This window comes from Lotus japonicus, chromosome 4 (genome assembly GCF_012489685.1).
Source record: "Lotus japonicus ecotype B-129 chromosome 4, LjGifu_v1.2".
In the NCBI taxonomy this organism is placed as follows: Eukaryota; Viridiplantae; Streptophyta; class Magnoliopsida; order Fabales; family Fabaceae; genus Lotus; species Lotus japonicus.
In genome coordinates this window covers 45231199-45255727 of record NC_080044.1, presented here as the reverse complement: position 1 = coordinate 45255727, position 24529 = coordinate 45231199, and the positions used below count along the sequence as shown (strand labels likewise).

The following is a 24529-nucleotide window of genomic DNA, read 5'->3' as shown; positions in this document are numbered from 1 at the left end:
TAACCCAGCATCAGGGACGTAAGTCTTGTCTTTACTTCTCGACTTTTGGTCTTTATGGCCATCGAGTTCCTGGCCTCTCTCAACCCACTCCTCGTGGGGATATTTCAGCCTTCTAGACACAGGCACTTTGTTCTGATAATGTCTTTTCATTTCAGAATCTTGGTAGGCTTTGGCTGCAGACTTGTCGAAGACGGCACTGCATCGAGGGCACAACATGACTTCTTTCTCGCCATCCTTGCTCCGGGATAAAAACTCAACAAGAGTTTCTCCGGCCTTGGGGTAAACTTCCTCTAAGCTCACCTCTTTCTCGACCTCTGGTTCCGCGACAGCAGTGTTTTCCTCCTTTGCCTCCCCGAGGGTTAGAAATGTCGACCATGCCAATGTAGAAAGGTTCCACATAGTTGGCATCAGCTACCTGCAACGGATCAGAGTCAATCTTCATTTGGCCTTTGGCTTTTTCATCATACTTGAGTCTTCCTGAATCCAATGCCCCCCGCACAAGATCCCTGAAACGAACACACTGTGAGGTCCAATGACCAAAAAAGTTGTGATATTTGCAATATTTCTTCCCTTTCCTTTGTTCAAGAGAAGGAAGCTTTTGGTCTTTAGGGACCACAAGCAAACCATCAGACACAAGTATATCATAAATGGCATCACATTTGGTCACATCAAAAGTATAAGTTTTCACAGCAGGAATCGTGTTCTTAGGGTTTTCTTCCCCAAGTTTGTTTTCATGTGGTTTCAATGCCTTACAAACGTAAGGATCGCCTGGCTGGAGCTCAGTCAGGTTGACATCATTTAAGTCGACGTCCGCAGGGACTTCTCGATAAACACATGGACTTTGACACACTGGATCAGTGTCTATGTACGCTACTTTTTCCTTCTTTGGCCACTTAGTAGTCTTGGCCCTTTCTTCAGACTTTTCAGCCTTTAGTAATTCGATGTGCCTCACTCTGTCTGCGAGTAGAGACATATCTCGAATATATTGAATATCGATTTTCTTTCTAATAGAATACTCTAGACCACCAGCGGCTAAGACAACTAGCTCGTGTTCAGGGACATGAGTGAAACATCGCGATTTAAGCATCCTAAACCTGTTTAGATAATCATCAATGGACTCTGCTGGCTTTCTTTTGACACTAGCCAAATCTTTCAAACTCACCTTGCACTCTCCCCTAAAGAATTGTTCATGGAAAATTCTTTCCAATTGAGCCCATGTATGGACTGACCTCGGGGCGAGGGTGGTGAACCAGGTAAACGCATTCTTAGTTAAAGAACTCGGGAAGTACTTCATTTTTAAATTTTCATTGATGGCTAAGTCCCCTGCTTCGATTTGGTACCAGGCTATGTGTTCTACAGTAGACTCTCCTGAATCCCCAGAGAACTTAGTGAATTTGGGGACCTTCCAGCCTCGAGGAAGTTCTGATTCGAGAACTTCTTCTGTAAAGGCCGACACAAAATGGGGTCTATTAGCGAAACCCACGTTGAAGCCATGTTGATTCAATAATTGTTCCACTACAGCAGCAACCTTTTGTTGCCCCCAGCGTTCTGGTGTCGAATTCTTTCTAGCACACCATCAGCGTGTTCTTCCCTGTTTACCATATACACATTTTGCAATGGTGGTTGCACTGCCTCGTTTCCCCTGAACAAAGGGTTTGCCCCCATATCTTGGTGTTGTGGCGCTTGATAGCGCACAGGAGCGGGACATGGTTAGGCAATGAGATTTGATTAACCCCTGGTGCCGGTTGAATTTCGACTGGTGCCCCTAGGGCTGTAGCCAAACGATCCATCTGACGTGCCAAATGCTGATTATTGGCATTATTATTTTGGAGCACGGGGTTAATTATTTCACCTATCTGGCGAGATAGCATGTTAACCATTTCATGGTTACTATCATCTACTAGCTGCCTAATGGCTTGAAGTGAACCAGTGTTCATACCTGTAGACAAATAAATTTGTGAACTAGACCCAGGAATAGGGCCAGGAGGACTAACTCGACTCCCTAAGTTTAGCATTGTCCCATTTGCCCCAAAGGGGGGTATGCTAAATGGGGGAACATTCTCAGGGAACGTCGAATACGTGCCTTGTATGCCCTGCATTATAGATGTAGGCATACCATAAGGCATGTCTCCCCTTGTAACCGTTGGAACAAGTTGTGCCTGCACTGATGTAGATATAGGCATTTCTGCAACTGCAGAAATTGCCACGTTCTGGGTTGGCATAGTGGTGCCAGGCCCCATCCCAGTAGACACTTCTTCATTATTGTTACCGCTACTTCCCCCGGGGCTGTTCTGGTTACCCACGTTAGACCCTTGGGGAGAGGTTCTTCCTCGATTGCTTGCCATACTTACGGTCTTACCACTTCTCAGGTGCATATAAAACGTAAATCACAATCAAGACAAGTAACAACTACCAGATATCATGCAATAAAATAGACCAAACACACAAACGCTTCTGTAAAACTTAGTTTTCACAAAAACGGTCCCACTGGGCGTGCCAATTTGTTTATGGTGATTTTTGGTAAACAAATATCCTCTTAGTTCGACTAAAGGAAGTTTAGATTCAGGGTCCTTTTGGGAAAACGTCTTGCCAAAGTGTTGTGTGTGAGTTGATATTTTTCGACAATGATGATCGGTTCAAAAGAAAACTGGATTTCATTAAATAAGGATCAATTACATGAAGATCAAAGTGTGACAAAGTGACAAAGAAACTGCAAGGAATGTAAATTTCGACAAGAAATTAAACAACAGAACTGGTGAATCCCAGGAAATTAACAAATAACATGACAAGCTTAAACGTAGTAAAGATAAACATTTGGTTCTGCAACATACTCCTTCATCATCACGTCTTGCTCTTCGAGTCTCATTGATGCGGACATTAGAGCTTTTTAGTGAATTTGTCAGAGTTGAGTTGGGAACCTCTTTTCTGACTTGAATTCTCCCATTTATAGAGCATATCCTTGGCGGTTTTCTTCTTCTTCTTGAATGGGTTAGTGGGTCTAATCCCTTCTCCCCACGATCTGCAGTTGGTTCCGGGAGTTCTTTGTGCGGTGGTGGAGGTCGTGGGCCTCAACTGCTTCAACCGCTTCCTGGCCACGTGTCTCACCAACGTGGTGAGGATCTGACTTGGTCAATGCTGCACATGTTAAATGTGCCCCTGTTTGTAGCAATGGCTCCTATTGTCGAATTCGACTGCTCCTTTAACTTGGTGCATTTTTCCTTTCCCTTCTTTAGTCTAAATTCGACCACCTTGTATGCTTTGGGCCGGATGCGTTTTTTCTTTCTTGGGCCAAAATATTGGGCCAACAGTTGGTCCTTAAAATAGTCATGAAGGCTTGCATTTGAGCCGTTCATAGCCATTACCATTTTAAGATGGTATTTAGAGCTTGTGTTTCGAATAATCCAGCAAAATTTACACTATGGAATAACACTCATGACTTAACTCTTTTTACTAGTTCTTTCTTTTTTTTTTTTTTTTACAATGAGGGGCTATGCCCCATTAGTTCTTAAGACTTACCACTTAAGTTAATCTTGATAGTAGTGATGGATAAATTTAATGATTTTTTAGGGCAATATATATTTATAATTCGTAACAAAAAAAATTAACATGTACTATTAGAAGTGATGACATTTTTTACCAAAGCGGACACAAGAGAAAAATATTTTTTACCAAAGAGGGCCATTAAAAACCATGTATTTACTACTTAAGTGATAACATTTAACAATGTAAGACAAGTGAGAGCGTATTTTAAGAAAGGGAATATAAATAACCATATACTCTTACCCTCACTTGCCCTCATATTCTTCCAGGTGTATCCATCCCTGCTTAATAGTCGACATTTCAAGATGATCCTAACAATTCGCATTTAAATAACAATACATTCCATGCTTTTCTCCGCACTTAGTTTTGAAATTTAAGTATTAACATCGACCGAGATACAAAATATCAATCCTAGCGGTTGGGAGAAGCACATGTTTTTTTCCAAATTTTTTATCATATTAAATTAATGTAATGTAATAATTTCATACGTGGATAAAAGGAGAAATCTCATTGGTTGTGAAACTCCAAAAATATTATTCACATCCTATCTAATTCCATGTCACGAGAATGCGATAATGTCAACGCGCTCATATCACGGATCCACCTAGAACAAACTAGAAATCTCGCGGGAGCCAAACCCTCCACGCGCCTATAAATAGCTACCATCTTCTACCCTTTCTCGTTATTCAATTCTGTTTTGTTCTGCGATTCTTGGCTTGATCGATCAATCAACAACGCAATGGACGCTTTCACTTCATTCTTCGATTCCCAATCTTCTTCAACAAGCCATCGCTGGAGTTACGATTCTCTCAAAAACTTCCGCGAGATTTCTCCGATCGTTCAGAATCACATCAAGCAGGTAATTAACCTTCCGAAATTGATGAATTATCGATGAATCGGAACCGCGTGATTGATTGATTGATTGATTGATTGTATTTGCAGGTTTATTTTACGCTATGTGTCGCTGTGGCTGCTTCTGCTGTTGGTGTGTACCTTCATGTGCTGTGGAACATTGGAGGTTTTCTCACTACGGTGGCGTCCATTGGAAGCATGATTTGGTTTCTTTCCACGCCTCCTTCTGAAGAGGTATGATTTGGCGATTCTACCTTGTGTTTTGTGGTTTGTTTGGTTGTGATTTTTGATTGTTTGTTTGTTCTGTGATTTGCAGCGGAAGAGGGTGTCTCTGTTGTTGTCTTCGGCAATGTTTCAGGGTGCTTCCATTGGGCCTTTGATTGATGTGGCTCTTGCCATTGATCCTAGGTACGCACGTGCTCATTTTATTTTGGAATTTGGTTGTGAGTCTACATTTTTTATTGATAGCCCAAAGAGTGTGAGGTGATGGGACACAAATAGAAAGATAGGTTTCTACTTTCAATGTAAGGGTGTAAAATTGGGTTGTGAAAAAGTCAGTTGGATTTGAATTTATGGTGTATTTCTGTAATGAGTAGTGTTAATGTGTGTGGAGAAGTGATTTTGGGAGAAATTACGCCCGGTTGGGGTGGAGAAGAAGTAATTCTAAAATGCTTAACTATGAATTCAAGCACGCAGTGAGAGTAGCTTTTGGGGAGGAGAAGTGATTTTTAGAAGTTTAGTTGTTGGTCCGATTGTTCTTACACCCAACTTCTCTATACTGAAATCCCTACGCCTTTTCCATCGAACGGAGAGAAAGGGAGAAAGAGTATTGCTTAGTGTGTTTCATTTCTTCTCTGTTTGTTTGTTTTCCCCTTCTCAATGAGGAAGGCCTGACTTTGGTTTTGAAATTATGTGTTGGTTTAGCAAATTGTTTCAGTTAGGTTGAATCTTGAATGTGAAAGTCCTTTCCCGTTATCCAATTTTCCCTTTGAGAAAATGTTTTTTTTTTTTAACTTTGGAATGTCGGATTTAGAATTCCCATCATCCCATGTAGCCCCAAGTGAAAAACACACGAACACTCGAAGCTCATTTGATATAGCTAGCAAGTTTCTTCTGATTCTGGCTAAACAGCAGTTGGTTATATTCATGCGGGAAGTGTAATTAGCCGGTGTATATTACCTTTATAAATGCCTCATTGTGTGTTTAATACTCCATTGCCTCATGTTGATGGTGTGGTTAGTAAACTATTACTTAAGGATTTGTTTTATTTAACTGCAATATGAGTTCTTTTCACTTTATTTATTTCTACCCTACCCTCCTAACCTTTCCTGAAGTTAATATTTTGTGATGGTAGTGGCTCATGTTGCTGTGTTTTGGATGATTTTGTGATATTTTTCTTGCATCCTTTCAGCGTTATCTTCAGCGCATTTGTGGCAACTTCCTTGGCCTTTGCCTGTTTCTCAGCGGCAGCTTTGGTTGCAAGGCGTAGGGAATACCTCTACCTTGGTGGCTTGCTCTCTTCTGGGTTGTCTATTCTCATGTGGCTGCACTTTGCTTCCTCTGTCTTTGGGGGTTCAACAGCACTTTTTAAGTTTGAGGTAAGCGACCTTGCTATTATTGTTGCTACTCTGCTGCCCCTAGAAGAAATCTGTGTTATATGTTCAAATGCTTTGTCATACATTTTTATGCTTATTATACAGTATCTTATGGGGTTTTATTTGCAACTTTGTAGTTGTATTTTGGGCTTTTGGTGTTCGTTGGCTACATTATAGTAGACACCCAAGAAATAATAGAGAGGGCTCACTTTGGTGACTTGGATTATGTGAAGCATGCATTGACCCTGTTCACTGATTTGGCTGCAATTTTTGTGCGGATTCTCATTATAATGGTGAGTTGGACTCGATGTCTTTTTTATATGCTTCTTGGTTCTTTCTTTTATATTCTCCTGATGAAATGGAGGTATTAACTAAGTTTCTATTTTCTTTTACAGTTGAAGAATTCAGCTGAGAAAAATGAGAGTAAGAAGAAGAGGAGGGATTGATATGTTCCGACATGGCTTGAGCTTCTCTTCTGTAATTCTGTTCATTAATGTAGTTTGTGGATGATACATAAATGGCTATGTATGAAGTTTTTCTCCTGTTTGAATCGCATGCCGTTGCTTGGGTATCCACTCTATACCAATGGTAGATAGGCAGTTGAGCTTCTTCATATGCATACTCTAATGATCAGTAATCAGTCCTATAGTAAGAAACAATTTCTGTGTAAGCGGCATGTCAATGGCCATTTTCTCACTTTTCTTGTCATTTTAGGTGTTCTACTTTAACTTCGTAAGACAATTGTGAGAATTGAGTCATGCTTTCGTATATAACAAGCCTGGATTTGGTGAAAATATGAAACTATATCCAGGTTTATAAATACTAGGTGAGGACGAGATTACTAGTTGTCAATACCATATACTAACTTAATGATACCAACAACTAGAGTTTAGTATTTTGTCAAAACTATGATCTAATTTTTATGTTTATTTGATATTTGACCTGATCACAAACTTTAAAAGAAAATTGGTTCCTTGTAAGAGGGAATTATAAATAGCTTGAGCAATTGAAAAGTGGAAGTAATATATGCAGTTATGCATTCCAACACGAAGATAATCTTGCCAATTGCTACATCATGCAGTACCTGTGTTCAATAATTAATATCAATGAAAATTGTGAAAACAGTCAAAACACTAAGCCAAGTCTCACGGTAAGAAGAAAAGCAAAATGATGGAAAGCACCAACGTTTATCGGAAGTTTTTGTGGGTGACTGGGTGGGTGTGTGCGAAGTGGAGTTGTGTATCATGGGCCATGGCTAAGCCACACTCGTCCGAGGGAAGCGTTGCACCAGATACACGTTTTCTGTGGTCTTGCTAGGTTGTTTATGTGGCTCATCGTCTTTGCTAAGGAAGCATTGTCACTGTGCAATGGTGATTGGTGAAGGTAAAGAAAAAGTGAACATTCTGGTTTATGAAGCACTATCACTGTTCTTTTTTTCACAAGGTTGTTCAGTTCTGTTTTTAATACAAGTAATGTTGTTAGGTTACTGTTAGGGACGTATAAGGGGTATTTGTGTAGTGTGATTAATAAAAGAGTGATTAATGTGCAAGAGGTGTTGAGTGTAGTGATGCTAAATTACTAGAGTTATGTGATAGTATCACGTGTTTAATGAAAGTTGATGTTGGATGTTTTGCAGGTTAAGAGCTTCCTACCATCGCATATATACTTCGCTCATCTGGGATATTAAGGATATGCTATGATGGCCCTGACAGGTGGAGGTGACCCATACGTTAAGAGAAGAAAGTGCTTGAGCTGATTTTTTGGCCAAATACGGCGCGTACTAGGAGGAGTCCTTTGTGTTTATTGCTTCATCGTTGCCGGGTTTAGGAGTGTTGTTGATGGCTAATGCACTGGGAGTCTTATTTGGGAGACTTTAGTTTCAGTCGTTTTGCCCGCTTTTTTTGTTGTTTGGTCTTTTTTATGCGTTGTTCTTTTCCACTTGTACCAAAGGAAAAAATAATAATAATAATAATAATAATAATAATAATAATAATAATAATAATAATAATAATAAACCATAGTCATCAACTTTTCCAACATTCTTAAAAAAAAATCATTCAACAAATCCAAAAAAAAAATCGACATAACTAAAAAAAGCAACCACAAACTACAAACCCTAACTCCAAACATCAATCTCCATGAAAAAGGCCAACTTGAGTTCTAAAAAATGCAAGCATCATTATTTCAGAACACACCTATAAACCTAAAATAATTCTCCTCAAGTATGGCTCAAACACAAATTGAGTCTTGCTCGAATTTTCCCAGCCACCACAACCTTCCCCTACCCTGTCATGATCACATTCTCTGCAATAAAGCCCAAAATCAAACCCAGCCATAAACCCAAAAGAAGAAGAAATTTTAGATCTTTGGAACCAATATACTTGAAAAATGGAGTAGGTTCCTCCCATCAGAGCAAAAAGTTCATAGTTTAAGCACCAATAACCCAAACCCGGAACATGTTCTCTTGACCAAAATCTTAAATGCCACCGCCACCTACTTCTTAAGCATCCCTCTCCATGTGCAAACCACATCATCCTTATCACCATAACCTTCATCATTATCATATGATAAGTGTCAATTTTACCTAGTCATACTTATCTTTTGTTAATCATTTAGATTTGCCATCAAATTTACTTTTCTTAGTTAGAATTTGTATATATATAGTTTTCGTTATAATATGTTGAATTGTAACTACAATATGTGTTTAATTTTAAGTTTGTTGATGTAAGAAAGAAGCAAAATACTAAAATGATATAATTTAGAAAAAAGAAGGTTTTGGCGCAGCATTGCACCTGATTCTAAGCCAAAATGGGGCAGTGCATGTTGATTGATAAAAAGAACATTCTGGGTTAGCTTTGTACCTGATGATAAGCCAGAATGGGGCAATGCATGTTGACCGGTTTTGAAGGCCCCTCTAGCTTAGCACGAGTGCTAATGTTAAGCTAGAGGAGGAAAACCACTTCTAAAGAAATGCACTCTAGCTTAGAAATTTACTTGATGCGAAGCAAGAGTAGGGTAGCTAGCACCCCGTTAAATGGGATTTTCCAAATCTTCTTCAAAATCTAACACATTTAGAGGAGAGAAGAGATCACTTTTAGAGAGAGAGAAACAAGGGAGAAAATTTAGGAGGCTGGAGAGGAATCTTGGGTGCCAGACTCGACGACGAGACATCGCAGATCATTTGATTCTTCTTTCTTCTTCTTCATGCTCTTTGTCTATGACTTAGTGGTTTTTCTCCTAATGTTTATGTTATATCTTAGATTGATCATCTAGGATATTTTGTGTGATTCGACTACAATTTTTTGAGTTTGAACTAGAGTTAATCACCTACTAATCCTAATTGCTAGACATAGAGTTATGTTTGTACTTCATGATAACTATCTTTCTTAATCATGTGAGACATCAATGTTTAGGATTAGAAAGTTATTGTTATCCACTCATGTGAGACATCGATGAAGTAGGGTTAAATTAGTGTAGATGAATCATATTCTTAGGCTTGGTTTCTATTTGAATCACTAGAATGGAATCTAATCCCAAAAAATTCTCATACCTGTTGTTTCTCCATTAGTTTACTTGCTTTTCATTTATTTTCATGTTCAAACAAACAATCAATCTCTTTGTGAAACCATCATTTATGTTTGTTAACTATTGAACGACATAAGTATTACACCTCCTTGTGGATCTAGAAAACCGTTTAATATACTACAATTGAGTCTTGAGAGATTCAAAAGTATACTGGTAAAATATCTTTCGTCAAATTGGCGTCATTGCTGGGGTGGTGTGCCAATACTAATTGCATTGTAAAAGTTTTCTGTCTTGAATGATTGTAAATATAGTTTATAGTTTTTGTTTTTAGTTTAAGTTTCCTTGTTGTTACTGATCTCTTGTAATAGTTAGCTAGTTCTAGGGGAGAGCAACAACAAGCTTTTGAATCACTACCTTTTCAAAATGTATCAACCATCTCACACATACTATCCCCCTGAAGATGATAGGATTTCCAAGCTCGAAGATACCTTGGTTCAATTCATGTAATTTTCAATGATGAATCAAAGGAATATAGAGGTTTCCATCACGAACTTAGAGGATCAAATGGGGAAGCTAGCTAATATGGTAGCTGACCATGAAAGAGGTATGGTTGAAGCATACGTGGACGAAAGTAGGGAAGAAGAGGAAAAATAAAATAAAGAAGAAAGGGATCAAACCCTTCACCAATTACTGATTCATTCAAGCCCTCTAAAGCTAAAACATGAAGAGGATGAGGTCAGCGTTGAAGATTTTTATAGCATATCACATCACCAATGCAATGATGAAATTCTTAATGTTAAGCATATAAACTTTGTGTTTGGTGACAGGTTTGATGAGCACATTGAATCAACTTCTTCAAATCATTGTAAATTTGCATTCATTCAGATACATGTAAATAGCTCGGCATCTGATTTAAATGTAGGTGAATTGAGTTAGATCGGAAAACAAAGATAAAGAATGTCTATTTCTCGACTTGGAAAAGATTTGAAGGAAAATTATATGAAATTCAAGTCAAACGACCTAAGAAACATAAAAGGCTATATTATAACCCTTGTTTATGGTCACCACAGAAGTCTTTGCGTCAAGTTATTGACGTTAAACAAGCGCTTCATGGGAGGCATCCTAGTGATATTATTGTTTTTGTTATATTTGTGTGTTTTAGTGTATTTTAGAACTAGGAGTATGATTTTGTGAAACTTTGTTTAATTGTGTGCTTTAATGTGCTTTACAAGTTTTGATAGATATATTGACCATGTTCAAAGGCTTCGTGATCATAGATATATTGACCATGTTCAAAGGCCAAGAGAGTATGGTTTCGGAATCAATGGATCTGTGTCGAGTTTGAGGGTATCCACGTGATTTGTGATGCATGCGGTTGCTAGGCCACCTGAGCCGCAATTGTGACGGTTGTGGCAAGCTCCAACTCGTGGAAACGCACAACCAGGAGGGGACGCCAGCGGTGGCGATGCATGGGGTAAAACCTAATGCTAATATCATGAATGGGGCCCACGGTAATAAAGAGGATGGCTGGACAGAAGTTAAAAACAGAAAGTCAAGGCAGAATTTGAATTCAGAAAAGCCTCCTCAGCCAAAATCCAAGCCAGTCACGACAAGTAAGGCAAAATTAAAGGGAGCATTAAACGGCCAGGTGAGAGAGGAATCACGCGGGCAATCCGTAACCGCTCCCTTGTCGCTGGTGGAATTTTGTTATTGTTGGTTTATCTGCTAGTGTACATAATCTACCCGGTTTTAAATTATTGAACCTCAGGGAATTAGATTGCAAAGTCAGTTTAAGATTCAAGTTTAAGGTTGAAAAGCAAGTAAAATTCGGTTTTAAAGGTTGATTGTTTCTTTGGTTATGTAAAAGACAAGTGAACAAGTAATAAAGCAATTGAAATTCAGAAATGAGATTGCCTTGGGTTCTTGCTCAACTAATTCAGTTTTAGCAAACATTTCCTACTCAAAAGTCCGGAGTCTCTCCTTGATGTTCTAACCTAGTTAGTCATCTATCGATGCCTCGGAAAGACAACCCTTTCTAATCAAAAGATAGGCTCAATTCCTTGACAACCTAAACAATTGCAAGAAGCACTAAGCATGCAATTCAGGCCAACAAACCCCAACCCTTCCTCTATTCCTAGTAGCAAGCATAGAAGAGGTAATCTCACAACAAGTCCCAATTCTACAACAAACTTTCGTTATGATTATAGAAAAGCAAAAAGCTAGCATGCATTCAAGCTTGAAAGATAAAGCATAGGAGTGAGATTCAAGGGTTTACTCAGAACAACATGAATAGAAAAGGAATGAAAGCTAAAACATTCAAAGTCTTACAAAGAACCCAAAGCACAAGGGGTTTTAGCCAAGCATGGCTATGAAATCCATACAAGAAAGTAAAGATGAAACCTGGAACATAAGGCTTAGAGAAAGCTCCTCAAGCTCAAGAACTCAAACCCTCTCTTCTAACTTATTACAATATGAGAAATTGACAAAAGGTCCAAAGAGAAATGTAAAAAAAAAACAATTTATAGGCAAACCAGGCGAGTCTGGGCGCTCAGGCGCCAATTCAGAGCGCCTGAGCGCCAATTCCAGCTCAAAACAATGCCTCTTAGGCGCCAATTAAGCATGCCTAGGCGCCAATTCCAAAACCTGGAACATAACAATTGGCGCCTAGGCGCCAATGGAGCACGCCTAGGCGCTCTGACTTCGCTGGAAAACCTTTAGAACTTCCTTTTAACTCCTCTTCAAGCCTCTTTAAGCCTCCCTTCAATTCACCAAGCTTCTTGACCTTCCTTATTCATCAGTTTCAGACCTGGTAACTTAGGCAAAAAGCAAAGGAGATATCTAGAAGCTTCAAGAGTTAATTAGCAAAGAGAACCTTCAATTAAAAATAGGAAAACCATGCAAGTCCTAAACTCACTTAAAATGCAAGAAAAGTCCCTATAAAACTATAAAGTTACCAAAGCACAGCAAAATCACAAAGAAAGATAAAAATGCATGAGAATGCATGAAACACTACATGAGACTCAACAAAAAGACTCAAAACAAACAAAGAAATGACCCTAAAAGCACCACTCAAATAGGGTCATCAGGTACCTTCCTTTTGCAGTGGGTACCTTGTCACCAGTGTTAACCCCCTCCAAACGGCGACGCAGCAACCCAGGGATAGTGATCATGACCCCACCTACACGGCCAGGGCCTTCCACATCGAGGAAGACACCAAAGAGCACAGTGCCGCGTAAGCTTTTTCAGATGAAACCAATGGAAACTCCGCCGGCTACAGGGACGCTGGTAAGTATGGAAGAGCAGCCTCATGATACCAGCAACGGGCTCAATACCAAAGACAAGCCACCTGATGCCGAGGTGGTCATGGGAGGCATGTAGCCACAGCGCATGCCTGCCCCTCCCCTCTTCTTATTCCAGTGTTTATGATGATAGAGTTTATGGATTTCTCTGTCTTTGCTTGGAATATCAGGGGAGCTACGAATGCGTCGGCGAAGCGGCACATTCGGGAGGCATTGAGGGTTAACGGCCCGAAAGTTTTGTTTTTATTTGAGACTAAGGTTCAATATAGTAAAGTTGCTGATTTTTTGAGAAATAATGGCTATGTTCCAGTGGCAATTGAAGAGGCTAGAGGCGTGCTGGTGGTATTTGGTGTTTGCGCCAAGCTAACGCTACTTTCAATTTCTCTGTTCTTGAGACTGCGCCTCATGCGATCACTACCAGGATAGCTGAGCTCTCTACCACTTGGTGCTGTACCGGGGTGTATGCTAGCCCCTCGCCGACGGAGCGCGCTCAAGGATGGGAGTACTTAAAGGGCCTCCGACATCGTGTCATGGAGCCATGGATGATGGTTGGTGATTTTAATGAGTCCCTCCTTCCTTCTGATCAGAACCTTGGAGCCTTCTTGGCCTCTAGGGCTGATAAGTTGGCTCGCATGGTGGATGCTTGCAACATGTTGGATATCATGTCGTCGGGCTACAGGTACACTTGGGCTAGAAAGCGGGATGGCGAGCCGCTTCTTCTCAAAAAATTGGATTGGTGCTTCATGGACATTTCTTGGCGGAACATGTTCCCGGAGGGTGGGGCAACGGTTCTGGCTCGTCATTACTCTGATCACCACCCCCTCTTGATTCGGTGCGTTGCGATGCTCAAAGGGAGGGGCCCCGTCCGTTCCGGTTTGAGGCTGCGTGGATCTCTCACCCTTCCTATGAGGCAGTGGTTTCTTCGGCTTGGGAGCGTCTGCAACCGCTGCATCTCAGTCTTGGGCAGGTCCGGGAGAAATCTGTGGTGTTCAATAAGACTGTGTTCGGGAATATTTTTTAGAGGAAGCATAATTTAGAGAGGCGCCTGCGAGGGGTCCAGCGCGAGCTTGAGAGAGTTGATTTCGCTTCTCTTATGTGTACCATGTTGCAGCATCAACAGGAGCTTGAGGAGACCTTAAAGCAAGAGGAGATGCTTTGGTTTCATAAGTCTAGAGAGAAAGTCATCAAATATGGCGATCGTAACACGAGGTACTTCCATACCCAAACTGTCATCCGTCGTAAGAGGAATAAGGTTTATGCCCTCAACTTGCTTGGCGGGGTTTGGTGTGAGGATGAGGACGTGCTCAAGTTAGAGGCTCGGCGCTTCTTCCAGGCTCTTTTTTGTCAGCCCCAAGCTCCTCAGGTGCAGCCCCTTGTCTCCTCATCTGTGGCGGGGTTGCCCGTGGTTGCCTCTCAGGTTTTATGTGGGCATGTCTCCAAGGAGGAGGTGTGGACAACTTTATTTGGTATGGGCTCCTTGAAAGCCCCAGGGCCGGATGGGTTCCAAGCTCTATTCTTTAAGGAGTACTGGCACATTGTTGGGGATGATTTGTGGCACACCGTTCGTGATGCTTTTCTTAATGGTTCCTTTGATCCGGTTTTGGCTCACATCCTTGTTGTTTTGATCCCTAAGGTGGATGTGCCGACGTCGTTTAAGGAGTTCCGTCCCATCAGCCTTTGTAACGTCACTTACAAGCTCATTACAAAGGTGTTGGTCAATAGGTTGAGGCCTTATCTCAATGACTTGGTAGGCCTCTTACAGAGTAGCTTCATCCCCGGGAGAGGAACGGTGGATAATGCCATTATTTTACAGGAGATCATTGATCATATGACCCGTAGCTGGAGCCGGAACCAGAATATCATCTTTAAACTGGATCTAGAGAAGGCTTATGACAGCGTTAGTTGGGAGTTCTTGCGGAAACTCTCCACTTCTTTTCCTTTCCGGCAGTGATCATTGAGCTCATCATGTTTTGTGTCTCATCCTCTTCCATTCAGTTGCTGTGGAATGGTATGAAGCTGGACCCCTTTGCTCCTTCTCGAGGACTCAGACAAGGTGATCTTGTATCCCCTTATTTATTTGTCCTTTGTATGGAGCGGCTTGCGATTGTTATCCAGGATGCTGTGGACCAGGGATCTTGGTTGCCTGTTTCTATTTCAGGTAGTGGACCTGCTATCTCCCACTTGTTTTTTGCTGATGGTGTCCTCTTGTTCGCTAAGGCTAAGGTGTCTCAGATGCATTTGATTCACACTCTCCTTAGTGAGTTTTGCATGGCTTCTGGGTTGCGGATCAATGTGGCTAAGTCCAGAGCGTTTTTGGGTGAGGGGGTGAAGCGAGCTAGACGAGCAAGGATTTTCAGTGTCACATCCATTCCCTTTACTTCTCATCTTGACAAGTACTTGGGTTTCCCCATCATGCGAGGAAGACAAAAAGCTAGCAATTTCGACTTTCTGGTGGACAGAGTGGCTCGCAAGTTAGCTTCTTGGAAGGGGAAGCTTCTGAACAAAGCTGGTAAGGTGACCCTGGTCAAGGCGGTGTTGAATGCGATTCATGTTTACCCCATGCAGCTCCTTTGGTTCCCCCAGTTGGTTTGTGATCGTCTTGATGGCATGGCTCGCAATTTCATATGGGCAAGGGGGGAGAATCGGGGTATGCATATGATCTCCTGGCAAAAGGTTTCTCTGCCTAAGCGCTTTGGTGGCTTGGGGATTCGGCAAGCTCGGCTCACTAATGTTGCCATGCTTGGGAAATTGGTTTGGGAGTTAGTTCATAACAGTGACAAGCTTTGGGCTCGCCTTTTGTTGAGTAGATATTGCCCGGACGTGGCTCCCCTCTTTGGAATGCTTTCTTGAAGACCAAGGCTCTTATCCATGAGGGCTTCTCATGGCGGGTCGAAGAAGGGGAACTCTCATTTTGGTTTGATGATTGGTGTGGGTTGGGTCCCTTGTGTACCATGGTGCCTTACGTGCATATCTCTGATACGACTTTGAGAGTTGTGGATGTGTTTCAGAATGGTGCGTGCAACATCCGCTGCCTGTCGACCCCTCTCTCTGCGGAGATTGTGCAGTTTCTGTTATCCCTTTGAATTCATACCAGTGCAGGCCAGGAAGACATCCTTGCTTGCACAGATTTTGTTGATGGCGCCTTCACAGCTGGCTTCAGGGCCGCCGCGGGGATCCTCTCTCATTTGTTCCTTGGGCCTGGATTTGGTCAATTGCGGTCCCGGAGAAGGTTCGGTTTTTCTCTTAGCAAGCTCTCCATAATTCTCTCCCCGTGTCTGAGGTTCTTGGCCATCGGGGTGTTCCTCTTTCTGCTCTCTGTCGCCTCTGTGGTACTTCCTCGGAATCCCAGCTTCATTGTCTGCGGGATTGTGGTTTTGCTCGCCATGTCTGGAATAACTTGGCTCCGTCCCTTGCTCCTGCGTTTTATAGTTCCTCTTCCATGGAAGAGTGGCTCGCCTCTGTCCCGCGTGTGGATGTGGTGTCTTTGCTCATCCATGCTTGGAGCATTTGGTGTCACCGGTGCAAATTTGTCTTCACCCAAGTGCATGAGTCATGGCAGCTGGTGTTAGTTGGTGCTGCGAGCATCTTGCGTGTGTTGCGCGCTAGTTCTGCGTCCGCTTCAGGTTCTATTGAGCCTCGTTGGGTGTCCTAGCGCGCTCCCCCGGATGGGTGGGTTTGAATGGCGTTTTCAATCTAAAACATTTTCCCACTCGAGATTTTAACAAATCTCTTCAAACACCAAAGATAAAAGTGCTAAGATAAGAGTTGAGGAAAGCACACAATGATTTTATCCTGGTTCACTTGATAAATCCCTCAAGCTAATCCAGTCCACCTGTTAAGGTGATTTCTTCCTTCTTAGAATGAAGGCAATCCACTAATCAGAGTTTGTTACAACTGCACTTGCAACCTGCAAAGTGACTAACAATACAATGACTTAGCTATCACTAAGATTCACTCTCTTAGTCTTCTCAAGGATCCGACCAACCTTGGTCTCCTTAAGGAAAAACAAACAACTGTTTGAAAGTTTGGGTTTACAAAGAAATGCTTCTCAGAAAGCTAATAGTAAACACAATAAGTACAATGTGAAGAAAGATTGCTTAAGAGAATATTTGAATTTCGCGTGAGCTTGAACAAAGTTTCTTCAAAGCGGCATCTTTCATCTTCAACCTCTTTATATACTCCAAGGATTAAGGTTTGGAAGTTTGCATGGAATGCTACCGTTGGAGGGCAGATCTGGGTTTCCCAGGTTCTGCTGTGGCTGAATAAGTTAGGTAAGGTCGTCAGGAATGGTACAATTGCTTTTGTACTTTGGATAGTGACATGACCTTTATCCTAGTTGACTTCTGATCAGAGCGATGCTTCATGTTAGAACTTGTGAAGCTTGGTGATCTGAGTCAGAGGGAAGCTTGGATCTGTTGGTCAATTCGCAAGTGTACGAATACCTCCGGGTTTTAAAATATCGAACCACAGGGATTGTGAGTGAGATTTGTTGATTTAAGTCTAAAGTTTGCAAGTTCTTTAAGCAGTAAAATTCAGAAATTGGTTTTGGTTGTATGTGACAGAAGTTTTGCAAAAGAGCAATGATGAATAAGTTGTGAAAAACAAATGATAGGAAATTGCCTTGGGTTGTTGATCATCTAATCCATTTTAGTCCACCTATCCTATGCATGTGAAACCTTGACTTAACTCTTGTTGTTATAGCCTATGTACTTACTAGTTGATTCCTCACAAAAGTAATTCTCTCAAATTGAAAGTTAAGCCCAATTCCTTGTGTACTTAAACATTCATAAGAGGTATGATAGCATGTATATTCAGGCCAACAAAATCCTACCCTCACTCTATGCCTAGAAGCAAGTATAGAAGGATCTACTTCAATTCATGTCCCTAAATCATAACAAACTTCCATTTGATTATAATCTAGCCTATAGTAAAGGTGCACCAAAGCTAAACATGCAATAAGGAATTGAAATACAAGACTGAATCAAGAACTCATGCATAAAGATAGGATTTAACAAGCTAAGATTTCATAGAATCTCTTAACCCAAAGCAAAAAAGAAACTAGCCACTCATGGCTAGAGAATTCATGCAGAAAATGTAATGAAAACCTGAGAAAAATACAAGTTGGAAGCCTCCCTTGGCCCCAAAGTTCTCCTCAGCTCTCAAACTTGATAAAAAATGAGTAAAAATGTCTAACTCTCAAAAGAAATTGGCCTAAGCCTTATTTATAGGCAAAATAAACGAGACTGGGCGCTCAGGCGCCAATTCAGAGCGCCTGAGCGCCAATTGCATGTTAAAAAACATGCTTCTGGACCTAATTGGCGCCTAGGCGCCAATTCCCAGCGCCTGGGCGCCAATTCCTTGGCTTCCATCAATTTGCACTAGCGCCTAGGCGCCAATTCCCAGCGCCTAGGCGCTCAAGCTCGCCTGGAAAAGACTTTTTGGTTTCTGTACCTCCTCTTTCAATCCTCTTTAAGTCCTCCTTCAATTCCCTGCTTCTTGGCCTTCTATTACCTTCAGTTTCTGCTCTCCAAACCTAACCAACAAGTCAAGGAAGAATCTAGAAGCTCAAAGAGCTCATTAGCACAAGAGGTCCTTCATAAAACAAAAGAAAATCATGCAAGTCCTAAACTTAACTTAAAATGCAAGAAAACTCCCTATAAAACTACAAAATTACCAAAACAAAACAAAAACTCAAGAAAAGATAAAAATGCATGAGAATGCATGAAACACTACATGAGACTCAACAAAAAGACTCAAAACAAACAAAGAAATGACCCTAAAAACACTACTAAAATAGGGTCATCACACCACTATACTCAACGGCAGCTCACCCTCGAGCGTAAATAACACTCGCTTGCCCTCAAGCGCAAGAAATGCTCCCAAACAAGTGCTCTCAACAAGGAATACTACATGAAAAACAGGGGGACCTAGTAATCACAGCTAGTTCCAAGAAAAAGACCCGACAACCTACTTCATGCATCTTTTGAAAAGAGAAGAGTGTAGAGCCCATTCATGAGAAGAATATAGATCTAAAAATCCTAGGATGAGATGTTTATTTAGTGCACTGAGCACACAAGCAAGTTCATAGGTCCTGAATGTCATTCACTCAATAGCAACAAAGATCAAACATGCAAATATTCAAAGAGACTTTCAAAAGGGTTGAAACATTGGCTAGGTAAAGCATGATGGTGGTTGGTCCCTAAGGGAAAACTAGGCTTTCAAGCACATTGAATGTGGTCCTCTTCTATTAACCCCAGAGCTTTTCACAACAAACATTTTTCACAAGTCTCTTGCACCCCCTTTTACAAACTTTTTTTTTTCTTTTTTCCAACTCCAACTTTTGTTTAGGAGTTCTTTTCTTTTTTAACTTTTTATTTGGGGCAAGAGACTATTTCCCAACTTTTTCAGCTCCATTCAAATGAAACAAGGACCAACACTCCCCAATATTCCAACCAAACAGTTGTCCCAATCTCGTGGCTACAAAAAATTCTCCAATTAAGCTCAAATGGGACAACTAAGGGTAATGTTCAACCAACAAATTCAGAATCTCAAGAAATCCTACAAGTCTCACGAATAAATCAAGAATCACAAAGCATGCTATGAGTGAAATTAATGCAGAACCAAGAATTGCAAGTGAGTCAGGATCCTCCAGGGAATTTTTATGGTGAAGGGTCAAAGATAGACCCTTAATGGACTCACCTCGACTCCTTTCTCAAGACACACTCGGAAGACCGAAGTCTCCTCCTCTCTTCCCCAACATGCAATCATTCATCCCCAAAAGCAATAACAAGTATTCACAAAAGCATTTTCAAAACAGCACAAGTAGGGAAGCAAAACTATAGCTAAAAGCATGTGAGTATAGGGAAGTAAAAGAGCCAAGAAAAACAAAACTAACTAAGATGCATGATAAAAAGAAAAAAAATCTACAAATTGAGAAATATGCCAAAGATGCATGACCTAAACTAAGGGTAGAAATACCTCAACAAACTCACTCCATGGGGTCATGGTCACCCCTTCCATCGCCATAATCCGGATGGACACCGGCATCATGCATTAAGCTCAAGTCTATCATCCCCTGCTCCAAGGTATTAAAATCCATGGGCCCATTGTACCTGGGGTCTGATGTGCTACCTCCCCTCCAATGGAGGTCAAGATCCCTGTGTAGGCGATCTTGCCTCAAAAACATTCGCCCGAAAGCTGGCCTCCATCCAAGCAGGAGAAGGGTCAGCACGTGGTGGAGTAACCACCTCATTTACCACCTCAACATTTTCTTCTTCCTCCTCTTCTTCTTCCTCTTCTTCTTCATCTTCTTCCGCTGGCTCCTCAGGATCCTCTTCCTCTTCCTCCTCTTGAGGCATTCTTGCCGTACATTCTTTATAAAGTTGAGTGATCCTCTCCTTACTGAGCAGAGGTGCCACAGGCAACCTCTTCTCAATAACATGGACTGGCCTCCTAGCTCTGTCCCTCACTGCATGAATCAAAGAGCAAATCAAGTGAGGAAAGATGGGCCGATGCTTATCTTTACTCCCGTTGTAGAGGGAATAAATCCGACCAGCAATGATGGTAGCCACGTCCATAGGATGGCCTCTCACAATGTAGTAGATGGCAACCATTGTAACCTCTCTAACTTCAAATTTGTTAGAGCTAGGAATGAGGGAATCCTGCAAAAATTCAGCCCAAACTCTAGCCAGCGGTGTCATATCCTTCCTCCGCACAAAAATGATCTCATCATCAACTGCTTCCCAGTCCCGCCCAGGCCTAACAATCACTGCCTTCATGTCCTCCAAGATCTCCGGTGACTTCTCCTCTAAGAGCTCATGATAGGTGGCCTTCTCGGGGAAAAGCTCCTTCTCTTGGTCCTCCGTGAGGAGACCAAGATGCCTGCGAATGACTGCTGGATTGTAGTCAATCACATCTCCCCTGAACCAAGATGAATTCACCGGTGGCCTGGACCTGTCCTCTTGATTGTCACAGTAGGTGTTCGCGTAGAACTCCCTAACCATGACCTCACAAGCAAACGGAATGGGGTTGACCCAATTCTTCCACCTCCTAATCTCCATGGCTTCTTGCATGCCCAAGAGGTCTCTTCTTCCCTCCCGATAAAGAACTCCCCGCTCCTTCACACACTCCTTGTGTGCTAGGTGAGATCGATAAAACTCCTCCTTTTTCAATGAGAGGAAGCGGGAGCGATCAAAGCTCCGGGAGGTGGAGGAAGAAGCTGCAGCTCTTGTGTTGGTTCTTGCTCTTTTTACAGGCATCTGCAAAATTGTCAGCCCATACACAAGCCACAAATGTTAGAGATGTTAGTTCAATAATAAAAAGAAATGAAAGAAGAAACTTTGTACAAAAAAAATTAAACTTCCTAAGAGCACCCAACAAGTGTGATTTTGGCAAAGAGAGAAAGATTACCACATAAGCACTTGCCAAGAATCGACTAAGAGAACCCATTGAAGCATTCTAACAAACACCTTATAAGCAAAAGCTAAACTAAACTAATCCACAAAATCCTAACTACCCATTCCTCACAAATTCACAACCCCTTTCTAATTAAGCACAAAATCAACCCACTAAGAACACAAACAACCCACACCCAACTTGCACAAACAACAAATCACTCACCCAAACCCCAATGAAGCATGCATTGCAAAACCCATGAACTATGATGAAGGGAAGTGGAAGATGGAACTTACCTTGACTTGAGAGTGAGTGGGTGCAAGTGGAATGAGCTTGATGCAATGCAGAACTTAGAAGCAAAAGGAAGAGCTAATGTGTGTGCAAGTGAGAAATGAGGAGTATAAATGTGGTATGGAGAGAGTGGGGTGCGTTTTTTATGGGAGAATGGGAGTAAAGAGTGGGAAAATGAAAAGGTTGGGGTTTTAAAACCCAAAAAGTGGGCAGAACACGTACAGGAGCGCTCGAGCGCTCGAGGGGAGCGCTCAGGCGCTCAAGCCAGGTCCAGAGGCAGTGCCTCTGCCACTAATTGGCGCCTAGGCGCTCAGCCCAGTTTTTTTCACAAAATTTTTTACTTTTTTTTTTTTTTGAAATTAAACACCTAAAATGCTACAAAAATAAAAAGATAAAGAAGAGCAAAATAAAAATAATGGGTTGTCTCCCATTTAGCCCTAGGTTATAGTCCTAGGTGGACTCTCCTTCCGATGGTGTTAGGAAGGAAATTCCGTTCCATTGATTAACTTACCACAAGTGCAAGGAAGAAACCTTGCACAAAACCTCTTGAGTAAATCCTCCCATGAGGCAATGTCCTCTTGCTCATCAAACCAAGCTCTAGCCTCCCTCGTCAAAGAATGAGGGAAGAGTTTAATCTTCACTTCATCACTTGAAACACCCTCAATCTTAGCAAGGGTGCTAGCTTGGGTAAACTTCACCATATGAGCATGTAAGTTCTCGTACTTGGACCCCCCATACTTGTTACCACTAACAAGCTTGATGAGAGCCGGATGGAACTCATCAATTTGGGCATTAACTTTGGGGGTCTCTTCTGAAACCTTTGACCTGCTTCTAATCACATCACAGACAAAGTCATTGTCATGGTTAGTCTCAATCATAGGATTAAAAATAGAAAACCGTACCTTTTCCTTACCAACACGGAGAATGAGGTGACCCTTGTCAACATCAATCTTAGCTCTACCAGTAGCTAAGAAAGGTCGACCAAGGATGAGAGGAATCTTCTCATCCTCCTCCATATCAAGCACAACAAAGTCCACGGGGAACACATACTTGTCCACCCGCACCATTACATCCTCCACAATCCCATATGGAGTCTTAAGGGATCGGTCCGCCATTTGCAAGGAGAGCATGGTTGGAGTAACCTCTCCTAGGTTCAGCCTCTCAAACATGGTGAGCGGCATCAAATTGACACTCGCTCCAAGGTCGCACAAGGCTTCCACATCCGCCATGCCTTCAATTTCTACCGGAATAGTGAAACTTCCGGGGTCCCTTCTTTTCTTTGGCAACTTCCGCTGCAAGATGGCACTACATTCCTCCGTCATCAACACCGTCTCATCTACTCCCTTCAACCTTCTTCTCTTATGCAAAATATCCTTCATAAACTTAGCATATATAGGCATTTGTTCCAAAGCATCAGCAAAAGGAATACTAATGTGGAGGTTTTTGAAAACATCAACAAATTTTGAAAACTTTTTATCTAAGCTCCTCTTAGCCAATGCTTTAGGGAACGGAACCTTGCTAGTTTCAGGAGTAAGATCAACTTCCGCTCTCACCTTAATAGGCACAACTACTTCTCCTCCCACTATCTCCTCTCTCTTTTCTCCCTCTGTTTTTTCCTTCAATTCATTCATCACTCTCCCACTTCTAGTGGCTACAACAGAGGCATTTTCTTGCTTAGGATTGGGGATAGTGTCGGAAGGAAATTTACCTTGAGGTCTCTCGGCTATTTGCTTGGCCAGCTGGCCAAATTGATTCTCAAGATTCTTGATAGCCGCCTCTTGATTCTTGTAATTATTCTCCGTCCGGTTGATGAAAGTTTCCACCAACTCTTCTAAGCTTTTCTTTGAACCACCCCCATCACCTTCTCCTCGCTCTTGAGGTTGTCTTGAGCTTTGGCCTTGGAATCCTTGGCTAGGAAATTGTCTTTGAAAACCATTTCCTTGCCCACTACTACCTTGCCTCCAAGAAAAATTAGGGTGATTCCTCCATCCTGGATTGTAAGTATTTGAAAATGGGTCATTCCGAGCTTGACCCAAAGCCTTCACTTCCTCCTCCGGTCTAGTCTCTGTGCATTCTTCGTTTTCATGTGGCCCTCCACAAGTCACACACTCCACCTTGGCAACTCGACCACCAATCTTGGTAGTCTTCATTTGATTTTGAATCTCATTCATTTGCTTGGAGAGTTGCTTGTTGGAGGCCATAAGTTGATCATAAGCTTCAACCTCAAGGACTCCTCTTCGGGCTTGGCGATCATTACTAGAGTTCATGGCTCTTATAGCCATTTTTTCAATCAACTCGTACCCCACTTGTGGAAGTAAGGCATCGAACTCTCCACTTGAAGCCGCATCCAAACCAAACCTCGAAGAATATTGGAGACCATCATAGAACTTTGCCACTTGTTCAGCTTGAGTAAGGTTATGTTGAGGACACCTCCTCAAGAGCTTCTTGAACCTCTCCCAAGCTTCATAGAGATTCTCATCGGTGGATTGAGTAAAAGTCATGATGTCATTCTTGAGCTTTCTCAAGAGGGCTCTTGGAACAAACCTTGTGGTGAACTTCTCAGCCAAGTCTTCCCAAGATGTAATGCTACCTTGGGGCTGTGAGTTCAACCACTCCTCAGCAGTATCCCTCAATGAAAAGGGGAATAAACTCAAGCGGATGGTGTACGCTGAAACATTCTGAACTCTGTAGGTGTTGCAATTGCGGATAAACCGCTCCATGTGTGCATGAGGATCTTCAAGAGCACCTCCACCGTACTGATTTTGGATCACAAAATTAATGAATGCCGGCCTCAGCTCAAAATTTCCCGTGCCATCGGGAGAAACTATGCTGCCCGAATAATCGTAGCTCATGGCAGCCGAGGTGAGGTCTCTAAGAGAATGATTGGCGTTCTCCAATTCTTGCTCTTGAAGACTTTGAGCAATAGCCTCATTCACTCTTTCTTCAATGTAGGCTTGAATCTCCTCCTCCGTCATATGGGCAGCCATGGCGGCTATCTCAGCAGCTCTTTGTTCAGCTCGTCGACGATGCAGG

At 42.0% G+C, this 24529-nt stretch overlaps 1 protein-coding gene and 1 non-coding gene across 2 annotated transcripts; both read left to right on the top strand.

Annotated features, from left to right (window-relative positions):
• Window positions 1-4151: 4151 nt before the first annotated feature.
• Window positions 4152-6695, top strand: LOC130711813 (bax inhibitor 1-like). The gene is made up of 6 exons (XM_057561565.1): window positions 4152-4399; window positions 4483-4626; window positions 4709-4800; window positions 5804-5990; window positions 6125-6280; window positions 6383-6695. The coding sequence occupies exons 1-6, from the start codon at window positions 4280-4282 to the stop codon at window positions 6431-6433; spliced, it is 750 nt and encodes a 249-aa protein (XP_057417548.1). The 5' UTR covers window positions 4152-4279; the 3' UTR covers window positions 6434-6695.
• Window positions 6696-23908: 17213 nt separating this feature from the next.
• LOC130716308 (small nucleolar RNA R71) lies at window positions 23909-24015 on the top strand. The gene has a single exon (XR_009011927.1). It is a non-coding gene; the product is annotated as a small nucleolar RNA R71 (small nucleolar RNA).
• The last annotated feature ends 514 nt before the right edge of the window (window positions 24016-24529 follow it).

Bases quoted from the DNA above. Each gene is read 5' to 3' on its own strand.
- LOC130711813 (XM_057561565.1), top strand. From the start codon at position 4,280: ATGGACGCTTTCACTTCATTCTTCGATTCCCAATCTTCTTCAACAAGC. The intron at 4,801-5,803 runs GTACGCACGTGC...GCATCCTTTCAG, and splicing joins GCTCTTGCCATTGATCCTAG to CGTTATCTTCAGCGCATTTG. The intron at 6,281-6,382 runs GTGAGTTGGACT...TTTCTTTTACAG, and splicing joins TGCGGATTCTCATTATAATG to TTGAAGAATTCAGCTGAGAA.